Source organism: Macrobrachium nipponense, chromosome 18 (assembly GCF_015104395.2).
Source record: "Macrobrachium nipponense isolate FS-2020 chromosome 18, ASM1510439v2, whole genome shotgun sequence".
Lineage (NCBI taxonomy): Eukaryota > Metazoa > Arthropoda > Malacostraca > Decapoda > Palaemonidae > Macrobrachium > Macrobrachium nipponense.
The window spans coordinates 81,032,901-81,045,043 of record NC_087211.1 but is presented as its reverse complement, the minus strand read 5'-3'; the positions used below and the strand labels follow the sequence as shown (position 1 = coordinate 81,045,043).

General features: G+C 41.9%; 1 protein-coding gene across 1 annotated transcript; it reads right to left on the bottom strand.

Moving 5' to 3' along the window:
- Positions 1–217: 217 nt before the first annotated feature.
- LOC135197254 (uncharacterized) lies at positions 218–10,017 on the bottom strand. The gene is made up of 10 exons (XM_064224351.1): positions 9,858–10,017; positions 9,347–9,502; positions 8,875–8,922; positions 6,064–8,298; positions 5,480–5,569; positions 4,378–5,081; positions 3,121–3,250; positions 2,631–2,757; positions 2,095–2,261; positions 218–972 (listed from the first exon to the last, which is right to left on the bottom strand). The coding sequence occupies exons 4-10, from the start codon at positions 7,822–7,824 to the stop codon at positions 793–795; spliced, it is 3,159 nt and encodes a 1,052-aa protein (XP_064080421.1). The 5' UTR covers positions 7,825–8,298; positions 8,875–8,922; positions 9,347–9,502; positions 9,858–10,017; the 3' UTR covers positions 218–792.
- Positions 10,018–12,143: the final 2,126 nt, after the last annotated feature.

The window sequence follows — 12,143 nt, the reverse complement described above, 5'->3', positions numbered from 1 at the left end:
TGCCTTTGTTCGACGCAATCTGTCGGAGAGGCATGGCATTCACTTCGAGTTTAGTTTATTTGCTCAGATAAGAGAACGTGAATTTCTTTGATTTTTTTAAATACATGGTATTTAAAACCTTAACGGATTAAGGTTTTAGGTCTATAAAGATTTATGATCTGTCTCCCATTTTCATGATCCAGGTTGATACTGACATGGAGGCTTACTAATAATAAGAAATTATTCAATCCTTTATTTTTTTTTATTAAGGGCTAGAACGTATGACTTGAAAATTGGGCGCCATAGTTACAATTATCACAATTTTTTTTAGGTTAAATGCATCCTCGCAACAACATAAATAATATTTATACCAAAGATAATGTAAAGAATGAAAATGCCTATTTGTGAAAAAAAAAGCACGAACGCACATACATAACATAATACATGATGCAAATAGGCGTACTATATACTTCCCATTAACTGACAAAAGTAATATTCAAATAGCGACAAATCCAGCAGATGTGAATATTTCTCAAATTGCACGAAAGACCTTTTTTGGAAGCTTTAGTCCATAAGTAAAATGCTTTCGTGTATGTACGAACACACATACATGTGGTAAATGTTGTATATTTTGATAATATCGTTAAATATTCCGGCCTAGGAATATATTCAACGTTATATAAATCATCACAGAATAGTAGGTCTATGTGTGACTATACGCCCCGCCCACCCTAAACCACCCTATTGAAGATCGCTCTGCATCGCATTGACCCGGCCAACTGTGAGCACTTGTTCATATCCGCGCACTCGTTCTCATCCTCGTCCGCCTGCGCGCGCGCATCTGCCATACACGGCGAGGTCCATCCAATTCAGGTAACTGTCTACTCTCGTGTATAGTCCAGGGAACCGGCTGTCACCGCAGCCGAAGCCGGAGCTGACCACGCCCGCTACCAGCAGGTTCTCCTTCAGGAAGAGAGGGCCTCCCGAGTCGCCCTGAAGGAAAGAAGAAGAATGAAACAAAAAAGTTATTAAGATTAGCGATAAACATTAAAGAGAATACTTGCGGATAATGGTTTTAAGCGTTTATTGCGGAGAGAGGGAATAATGTTCTTGAAACAAACAACTTAATGAAGTCCTAGAAATAGTAAACTAAAGACGACTACAAAAATATTAAAAAAGAGAGAGACAGTAAATACCAAGGGAAAATTAAGAGTCATTTGGGAAAACGGATTGAAAAAATATTATATAAGATAATAAAACTGTTTAAAGTGAAATATCTCTGCGCCTAACATCGAACCGCGCAGTGTCTTTAGGAATCGGGAACCCTGTGGGGGCTTGTTAGGAATAGAGGTTCATCTTCAGGATATCACGAATAAGCAGAGTCTTAAGTATGCCCACCAAAGCCATGAGAATTGGGCAGTAATACCCTACGGAGTCGTCTCGTAAACCTAGACTCAAGACCTGGGCCTACGGAGTCGTTCCGTAGAGCTAGACTCAAGACCTTGCCCTACGGAGTCGTCTCTTAAAGCTAGACTCAAGACCTTGCCCTACGGAGTCGTTCCGTAAAGCTAGACTTTTAGACCTTGCCTACGGAGTCGTCTCTTAAAGCTAGACTCAAGACCTTGCCCTACGGAGTCGTTCCGTAAAGCTAGACTTTAGACCTTGCCCTACGGAGTCGTCTCTTAAAGTTAGACTCAAGACCTTGCCCTACGGAGTCGTTCCGTAAAGCTAGACTTTAGACCTTGCCCTACGGAGTCGTCTCTTAAAGTTAGACTCAAGACCTTGGCCTACGGAGTCGTTCCGTAAAGCTAAACTTTAGACCTTGCCCTACGGAGTCGTCTCTTAAAGCTAGACTCAAGACCTTGCCCTACGGAGTCGTTCCGTAAAGCTAGACTAAAGACCTTGCCCTACGGAGTCGTTCCGTAAAGCTAGACTCAAGACCTTTTCCCTACGGAGTCGTTCCGTAAAGCTAGACTCAAGACCTTTTCCCTACGGAGTCGTTCCGTAAAGCTAGAATTTAGACCTTGCCCTACGGAGTCGTTCGAGTTCCGTAAAGCTAGACTCAAGACATTGGTCTAGGCCCTAGGGCGTCTAGACTCAAACCACGTGACTCACCCGACAAACGTCTTCCCCGTCATCGCCACTGGCGCAGAACATGTCGGGCGTGAGTCCGTCGGGATAGCAGAAGGTGAACTGCGCTCCCAGGGACGCGTACGAGTCGTTGCATCCTTGGAGGGAGCGCACCAGGACCTCCACATTCGTCAGGACGTCCGCCGCAGGAGCTGTGGAAGATGTAGGAGTCAGTTTGTGAAGTGGAGAGGTTTGTTTATTATTATTGTTTGTAAAATCTTCTTGACACGACAAAGGCAACCGTGTTTACTACATTTTTTTTACCTGCGCCATTTTTATTTAATTGAAAAGGTATTAGTACGTGATTTAATTTCTAGATTAGGCGAAATTTAAGCTGTATAATGTTCAATATACCCGGTATTTTCATGTTTTCTTTTATTTATTTGTTTATTTATTTATTTTGAGAGAGAGAGAGAGAGAGGTGTTTATTAAGTAAGTGCGAGTGTATTTCTGTGAGTTTCACAGAGAGAGAGAGAGAGAGAGAGAGAGAGAGAGAGAGAGAGAGAGAGAGAGAGACTCACTATTAGGCCTAGTTCCCCAGCCAAAGACCGTCGCCTCGTCTCCTTCCATCAGATCCAACTTGGACGGCGGGACGCAACTTGGACCAAAACCAGACCGGGCAGGTACGTCTCTATCCAGCGTGATGATCTGAAACGAAGTTAGGAACCCCAACTAAGTGATCGATTTACACTTATCTGGCGTTACACCGATACAATTTGAACGAAAGCTAATACTGAAGAGGTTTTCGTGAGTTGTATTTCAACAGAGATCTTTCAAGTTGACAGTAATATGATCCCCTGTATCTGCCGAGAGGGAGGAGCCGTTTCAAAGGCATATCCCACCTACTACTACTACTACTACTACTACTACTACTACTACTACTACTACTACTACTACTACTACTACTACTACTACTACTACTACCAGATTCCCTGAACAACAACACCAGGCAGATATAGGCCAAATTCAACTCTAGACTCATACAAGACTTCTGAAGTACATCATACTCACGGCGATATCGTTGTATTTGAGTGGAAATTTGTAGCGCGGGAAGACGGAAATCCTCGTCACGTTGTAATCGACGATTTTGCTCTCGTTTGCGCTGCCAAAATCCTTCTCGCCCAACCGGATCACGTTGGGTCTGAAATTGGCGGGAAACAGGATGCAGTAGTACACAATAACCTGGATTTGAGGGAAATACGGTGTACGATATCCTGGATTTGAGGGAAACGGGATGTACAGTAACTTGAATTTGAGGGAAATCTGGTTTATGATAACCTGGATTTGGGGGAAATATGGTTTACGATAACCTGGGTCTGTGGGAAATATGGTTTATGATAACCTGGATTTGGGGGAAATATGGTTTATGATAACCTGGATCTTTGGGAAATATGGTTTATGATAACCTGGATTTGAGAGAAATATGGTGCAATAACCTGGATTTGTGGGATATATGGTGTACGATAACCTAGATGTGAAGGAAATGTGGTGTATGATAACCTAGATTTGAGGGAAATATGGTGTATGATAACCTGGATTTGAGGGAAAGGGGATGCACAGTAACTTGGATTTGAGGGAAATATGGTGTACGATAACCTAGATTTAAAGGGAATAGGATGTATGATAACCTAGATTTGAGAGTAATATGGTGTACGATAACCTGGATCTGAGGGGAATATGGTGTACGATAACCTAGATTTAAGGTGAATAGGATGTACAATAACTTGGATCTGAGGGAAATATGGTGTACGATAACCTAGATTTAAGGTGAATAGGATGTACAATAACCTGGATTTGAAGGAAATATGTGTACGATAACCTGGATTTGAGGGAAATATGGTGTACAATAACCTGGATTTGAGGGAAATGTGTATGATAACCTAGATTTAAGGGGAATAGGATGTATGATAACCTGGATTTGATGGAGATGTACAATAACCTGGATTTGCTTTCTACAAGTGAAAGAGAGAATTCTGACAGATGGTGAACAACATAAAAAGGAGGAAATAATACAGATGGAGAACTAGAAAGGTAATGTAAGATAACTTAGTTTTAGATATTGTAAAATAGATCATAATTCTCAATAATTGAAGCTATCAACAGAATGAACGTGACAGATGGTGTACAAAACGATTGCTATTATTTACATAATTTTACAATGGACGTAAAAGATAATGCGAGGTAACTGAAGTTTATGGTTAACAGACGCAAACAGGAATAGGTTGTTTATGAACTTTCCTACCTTCAGTTTAGGCGAATAGTACATACCTTTTTGGAATGACACAATGGGCTGCAGTAAGGATGTGCCTTGCAGTGATGAGTGTGCCACCACAGAAGAATATTTTTCTCTCGTCGCTTAATTCTTCTACTTCCTCATCTTCTTCTTCTTCGCCTTCTTCGGCATCAACTTCAACATCCTTCTCTTGGTCTTCTCCTGCATCTAGGTCATCGTTTTCTTCTATGCCAACACCAACATTATCATTATTGACAGCGTGCAAAGTTACATGAGAAGATTCAGGGTCACTGATGGTACCATTCATTCCAGATTCAGTTCCGTGTCCATCTTCCGTGAAAGAGACCCCTGGAACTTCGTCGTGAAACAGAACTGGCCCGGGGGGCAGGTAAGATTCATGATTACCTCGAGGTGGGCTGCGCTGACCAGTCACTACTTCATTGAGAGTCTTCGTCTCTTTGATCCCGTTCTTAAAATGGTGAATTCCTAAACCGCTGGAGGCTTGAATTCCTTTGTTCCAGGGTTCCAGACTGGGCCGCCTGGGGCCTATCATGGGTTCCCACCCGCCATAAAGGATTTCAGGGTATCTGTGAGACCAGTGATTGCCGAGAATTAACCGTGTTTTTAGACCTAAGTTGTGTCCTCGTGGTTTGACCTTGGGGTGTCTTTGTTTGGATTCATTTTCTCCCGTTTTAGTTCTGGTCTGCCTCTTCCTTTTCGTGCTACTTATCGGAGAACTCTGGAAACAATAGAGCTAATTCTTGAATATGCAAATTATGACACTGGAAGTTCAATTAAGTGCATTCGTAGAAATGAAAGAAAATAAAAGGGTGAAGTTTTGCGACACAGTGGAGGATTGTCTCGAGAGGGCAGACTTGAGCATAGGTTTCTTGCAAAAAAATTACTGGAACATTATAATTTTTAAAAATGTAGCCAATATTAGTGGGAATGAAGCATACCTTCCTTTCCTTTAATGGTGAAAAGTGTAACCTGGTTTCCTTATGTTCAGTTAGGTGAGATTGCCCCAATATTCCAGGTTTTATAAGACTTTTAAAGCCATCAAGCAATATATCTCGAGAATAAAGAATGTGTGCGCAATGCGATGACAACCATACTTTTTGTTTGAGGAAGACTTACCAACCCTTGCCATTCGGCTGGGGGATCAAACTCGACATCAGTAAATGAAATACGCCTAGCCATTGCAGGGGGCCTGTCTCTGCCACCATACTGGAAATGAGATAATGAGGGTAAGAAACTGAAAGTTGAAAGGCCTTTGCTACAAGGAATGCCAAAATATTAAAAGATTTTAAAGTCTCTCGTTCTTCTGAGTCAAGAACACAGCTTCATTGGTCATCAAAGATAGTTTATATCCTTGTTAGCAATGTTTCCAATTTATATATCAGTTCTGAATACATTAAAAATATGTATCCCATTATAGGTCCTCAAACAAACATCATTACCATATCTTACAAGCATCATATCTATGTGGCTTAGAATATTCAGTATATCTCCAGGGTACAAAACATGATCAATGTCTTATCCAAAGGGATCAGAGTATAATTAACATCTCATCCTAAAGATTCAGAATATTATCTATCTAAATAAAGTCACCAATACATGGAAAGCCACAGTGAAGAAGAAGAGGTAGGAAAACGGAATTCTTTCATAAAAACTCAAGGCTTCACACGACTTACAAAACGGAAAAGAGGACGAAAACCTACCAGACAGAAGTTCAGAGCATCGACGATTCTGACAACCCTGGAGAAGGCAGTTGGCGAGAGAGGTCTTCCGGTATTCTGGCCAACAAATTCTTGCAGCTCATCTCCCAGGGAGATGGAGCCGTCACCATCACAGTTTGGGAACAGGACGATGGAGAAGCCTGCTGCTGCTGCCGTAAAATTGCCTTCTGCAGCTGAGCCCAGGCCTGGGCTCTGGTTTAATCCTGCGCTGGTATCCAGTGAAGTGGCTTGACTGCCACTCTCAGCATTTTGGTCGTTTTGATCACCAGACTGATTGCTGTCTTGACTGCTATCCTGATTGCTGTCCTGGTTGTTTTGGTTGTTATTACTGGTTTGAGTGTTGCTGTCCTGGTTATTGCTCTGCTGATTGTTTTGGTTATTCTGATTGGTATTTTGACTGCTTTGTGAATCTGCATTTGCCTGACCTCCTTGCCCTGCCTGCGCCTGCTGTTGGAGCGCTTGTTGGAGGGCAGCCTGGAAGGCTACGAAAGCTGCACCAGCTACTGCAGCACCAGCTGCTGCAGCACCAGCTACTGCAGCACCAGCGATGGGTGCAGCTTGCTCAAGGAATTCAACTATACCAGTTGCGTTTGGAGGAGGAGGAGGGGGAGGAAGAGGAGTGGGAGGAGAAGGAAGTGGGGGACATGGGACTGGTGTCACAATGAGCTTTTTCAGCCTTCTTGCTAGGACGACTGTGCACTGGGCCTCGTTCTGAGGCTGCCGCGTTGGGCACAGCACATCTCCAATAACGACGTCTAAGCAATTCACATCTCTCAGCAGCAGTGTTGGGCACCTTCCAAATTCCGGGGAGATCTTCAGGCAGCCTCGGTCTTGAAACTCTATTCTCCGTGTCATGGTTTCATCAACGTCAGCAATAATGTTGACGGAAGTGCAGTTTTCTGACGCTTCTTCCTCAAAATCGAGCTTTGGAATTTCACACCTTTCTTGGCCACCGGAAGCTTTCAAAGTGATGTTCAGATTTGGACATCCTCCATCAGCGCTGACACAACCACCTATTTTAACCGCTGTTGGGCAGCTGGGATCACCAATGCCGGTTTTACAAGGAATAAGATCAACATTAACATCATTACAGCTTCCTTCGTCTTCTCTGCTACAGTTGCAGTTCCTTTCAATCGCAAAACTTTGACACTGACGATCACAGGGAAGGTAGCAGACTGGATCCTCTGCCTCCTGTAAATCGATCTTGCAAGTCCCCGCGTCGCTGGAGGTTTGGCAAGCTTCTTTTACTCTGGTGCAACTAACGTTGACAATAACAGTCTCGGGACATTCAAACTCCCCTGCTTGTCTAAGAGACGAGCCAAGGACGACACTTGTCATTGCCGGTACACTGAAAACTTGTGTGGGTTTGATCAATGGGAAACCAGGCTTGCTTAAATGCCGAGGAGACCTTCCAAATTGTATAGATTTCTCTTGAGGGTCTACGTACACTGTGGATGTGCAATATTCTTTCTTTTTGGTGCATAACGTTGAGCTGACACCAATGACATTGATCTCTGTGCTAGTGGCGTCTTCCATGGAACCAGTAACAGTTGATGTACTTGTAACTGTTGACACTGTTATTGTTATAGTTGACGGTTCCTCTGATTCTATTACGAGGTTTTGTCTGAGAGGTGTTCCAAGGTGCTGAGCGTTTGAGTCCCCTACTGCCAAATTTTCAGTGGTCCTCTGTGACTGAACTTTCTTCTTGGTGGAACCCCTATACCTTGTCTCTGCAATGGACATGTGATCAAGAGTAGTGATTCTTGAGAGTATTGATTTTCAAGGATAATGGTTCTCTTTGTGATTGATAGCGTTAGCAATGGAAAACAAACAAAAATGTGATTCTCTTACTCTTCCTTGACTTTTTCCTTCTTCTCTTGCGCAAACCAGACGAAGATTTCTGCCTCTGATGTATCTGCCTCTTCACCGTTTGAATCTTGGCGCGAAGTTTCTCTACCTTCCTACGAAGCTCCTTGTTTCTGTTTCCTTTGGTGGCAGTGATGATGGGTTTCTTCTCGTCCCCTGAAGGCGATGTCAGTATTCGATCTCGTCGTCTCTCTGACCCACCCTTTGGAACAACAGATCCAGCTGCACCTTCTCTTCCACGTCTAACAGATGGACGCTTATCTGGGTTGTCGTAAACAGCCATGAAACTGAAGAAGCTGCTCTTTCGGGCATCCCTCTCGACGGTCCTTTCCTCGAAATCTGTTCCACAGTCTTGCCGTTGGGAAGAGAAAAGGGTCATTTATTAAAAAAGCTTAACTATCACTACGTTTTTATTTTCCTATACTGAAATAAAGTAAATTCTCAGTCGTTTAGTAAGAAAGACAAACAAATATTCATTTTAAAAGTCATCAGAAACCATCGCGGATCAAGTCATTCACATCCACTCAGAGATTTCAGTGTCCGTGTATGTCAGGAAGATGGACCGCTTACGTTCATTCAAAGATTAAGATGTCTGTGAGTCAGGAACATAGTCACAAGCTCAAACTTTAGCTAGCAAGCCTTTTGGAAAAGCATTTGGCTTAGTGAGTATCTTCTGGCAAAAAGATGTCAGTGGAAGGAGCCATTTTTAGCGTTTGCCATCCAATTTGCCCCTGAAGCCAAAACTTGTTTGGCAATCATTATACCTGGTATGAGACTAAAAGTTGGAACAACAATTAATCTAGCTCTTAGATAATGAGATAATGAGGGGTTAACTGTTTTGGCTAATTCTCAAGTTCTAGGCTGTTCAGTCTGTGAGGTTCATTCTGCCAAGCTTCAGGGGTTAATCGAAAAAGTGTAGATACTTACCAAATTCTGGAGACCTGAGAGACCTTCCGCCATCTTCGCATTCTTCTCCTGCAAAATATGAGCATAAAAAGATTTAATCGAAAAGGTAATATTATGATTATTATCATTCACAAGATAAACCCCTACTCACACGGAACAAGCCCACCACAGAGGGCCATCGACTTGAAATTCAAGCGTCTAAAGAATATTATGGCATTCAGTCTAAAGATGTGACAGAATATGATAGGAAATACAGAAAGATGACATTAGTTGTCTCAAGAGGAAAATGCATAAATTAACAAATGAATATATGAAACTATAATAAACCAATAGAATACAATACAGGGTGAATTGATGTAGTGTAGTAATCTGAGGTGACAGTCTTGTATTCCGCAGGAAATTGGGCGTGAGATCAAGTGAGTGGTTCGGCCATTTTCTTGACAGAGAGAGAGAAAGAGAATGGCTCAACCATTGCAAAACGTGTCTCTCTTACCGAAGTCCCTGGTCTGAAGGCTGCACACTGTCAGAAACTCGCTGCAGGATCCAGCGCAGAACCTGAGGTAGTAGGAAGGATTGGCAGTGCACTCCCCAAGGAGGGATCCCAGGTAACAGGAGTCACTGTCGCCCTTATCGAGGCATTCCGAGGGACCTGTTGAGGAATGTGTGATTTTTTAATGTTAATGAGTAAATTAAAGCAACATACATATTATATAAATATATATATATGCATATGAATACAATATATATATACAGACATTTTTTGTCATCCACGAATCACTTCCATGAGAACTGGCTCAACACGCTGACTCCGACCGCTAGGTTTATAGATGTTAATGTCCCAATGGACAAAACATGTAAAAAAGAACACAGAAATCTACTGAATAACATATAAACTATGTGAAATATAATCTCCTATATAAAAAAGATGCCTTTAATCAAAAATTCACCGTCAAAACTATAGACCTATGCACGAAACTGTGACAATTTCCGGCGCACTGACTCACTCTGAGGCAAACAGGAATCGCAGGCCATGGCGCAGTAGACGATCATGTAGGCGGGATCAGACTCGCAGTCGCCATTATCCGCCCTCTCCCTGCAGTTTGGGTCGAAGTCTGTGCATACCCCCTCCACTTCCACCGAGGAATCTTCTCCCACTTGCCCCACTGCCACTATGGAACCGACTGTAGATTGGAATTTCGAAAATTTTTGACTAGGTGCTCTTGAGAACTACGATTTATGCTTGAGGCAAAGCTATACTCTGTTTTTTTTTCATCTGCCCATCCGCCTGTGGTGTTTGCGCATGGTAACACTGCGTCCCGTGCTTTAAATAATATCCTATTTTGAATATTAACAGTGTAATTAGCATACAGTGAATTCTTAAAACACTTTTCAGTTACAAATGTACACCCAGATATCCTTTTATTTACCTAAAACTTACACATAGCGTAACTATTAAAAGCCCGGGATGCAGTGTTACCATACGAAAACACCACATGCAGGTGGACAGATGGAAAAAAAACAGAGTATAGGTTATCCAAAGATTATGTAATTATAGTCTTTCAAAGCAGATGATGGATTGATATATTTAGATTATGTAAACTGTATTACAGTCTCTAAGAGAACAAGATGTACAGGACAGAGGATGATGGAGAAGGCTGACGAGAAACAGCGTCCCAGTATAGAAATGGGAAAAGCTGAAGGCAAAGAAGAAGAAGAATGCAGTCCAGGACTTGATATGAAGTATTAATTACGATAAATATAATTAGCCTCACAGTTTTGTCCCGTTACAGGTGCGAAGGGCAGGGCTGTAGCCAAGCAAAGTAAATATAGCTCCAAACAGTTGCTCATTCTTCTTCCTCTGCTTTTCAATGGAGAAATAGACGACAAACATCTGAGGAGCTCCTGCGAAGGGCTTCTTATGAACCGCGACACCCTCATAGTCGTCGCCGTCAGGTGCGCCGTTCTAAGGGGCATGATAGAGTGCACCTCCCCATTTTCTGGGCTATGCGCAGATCTGTCGAAAGTATTGAAAATGAGAAGGAATTTATAAAAGATTTGTAGTACTAAAGAGACAATATACCTCAACAAACACAAAATGAGAAATAGAACGTGCATGGGAGCCTTTTCTATTATAAATCCCGTCTACTACTACTACTACTATTACTAGTATTACTCCGCCATCTTTAATATCTTCAGGACAGAGACGAAATCCTAGGGAAATATGTACCTACCTGCGAATTGGAATGGGTCATGATTCCCGGCCCAAAAAGGTGTGTTCCGGCGCCGAAATGCAGGCTGGACATACGGGATGTCGTACTAACAAAGGTGAACTGTGGGGAAGGGAAGATAATAAAGTGTTGTAAATTTATTTGTACATATCCATTTTCTAACCTTTAACGAAGTCACTCACTGCTAAGAGCTACAAAATAACTATACCTCATTTTCTTTAGTATAAGCTCTGCAGAAATTATAATATTATATTTTGAATAATCTGATTAATTCTGCTTAGCATTTAAAATATTTGATAGATAGATTTAATAAATAGATTCAACTGTCCCTTCAAATTAGTTAAGAAATTACTTAATTGATTTAGGGAGTGATAAGAACCATTGACCTGACATAGGCCTTTTCGGGGGGATAGCCGAAGGCCGAGCGCGGGTTTTTGGGGCCTTGTTCAAACAGACAGCACCGGAGACGGACGATAACTTGTTTCGTAAACTTCGTCTCGAGTTTAATTTACGTAGTGTAGGGTTTTAGAAATTAATAACCCTTAAGATAATTGGTTTGTATGATCTCCTTTAATGTCTGTACCTATCCTAACCCATATCCTATCCGAATCCTTATCTGCAACCAAAACTTAAACAGCCATTCACCCTGATCTGTCGCCGGAAAATTCGGTAAGTAAAATAACATTTCTTGTCAACGTACCAATTTATTTCCACGAATGTAATTAGAGGTCGCTGGGTTTGCTGATTAAATATATAGGATTTGTTTTTAGTTTAGGAGTGAATTAAGAGGTGTGACCAAACTGGGTTAACTTAAAGGTAGGTCAACATACCAATTTTCCACAAAGGCTAGACCGCCATTATTGGACGGCTGATTTGAGCCAACGGTCATTCGTTAGAGAGCAGTTTCGTCTTTTAACGTTTAACTTATTTAACTGAACTTACTTATTTAAGACGTAATGCACCGTTTTCTGTACCTTAACTAAATTTTGAGCCCTTTTACGTAGTTAGGCTATTGCAATATTGGAGTTTGTGAAAGTTAATTAGGCATAGACTCAGATTGAA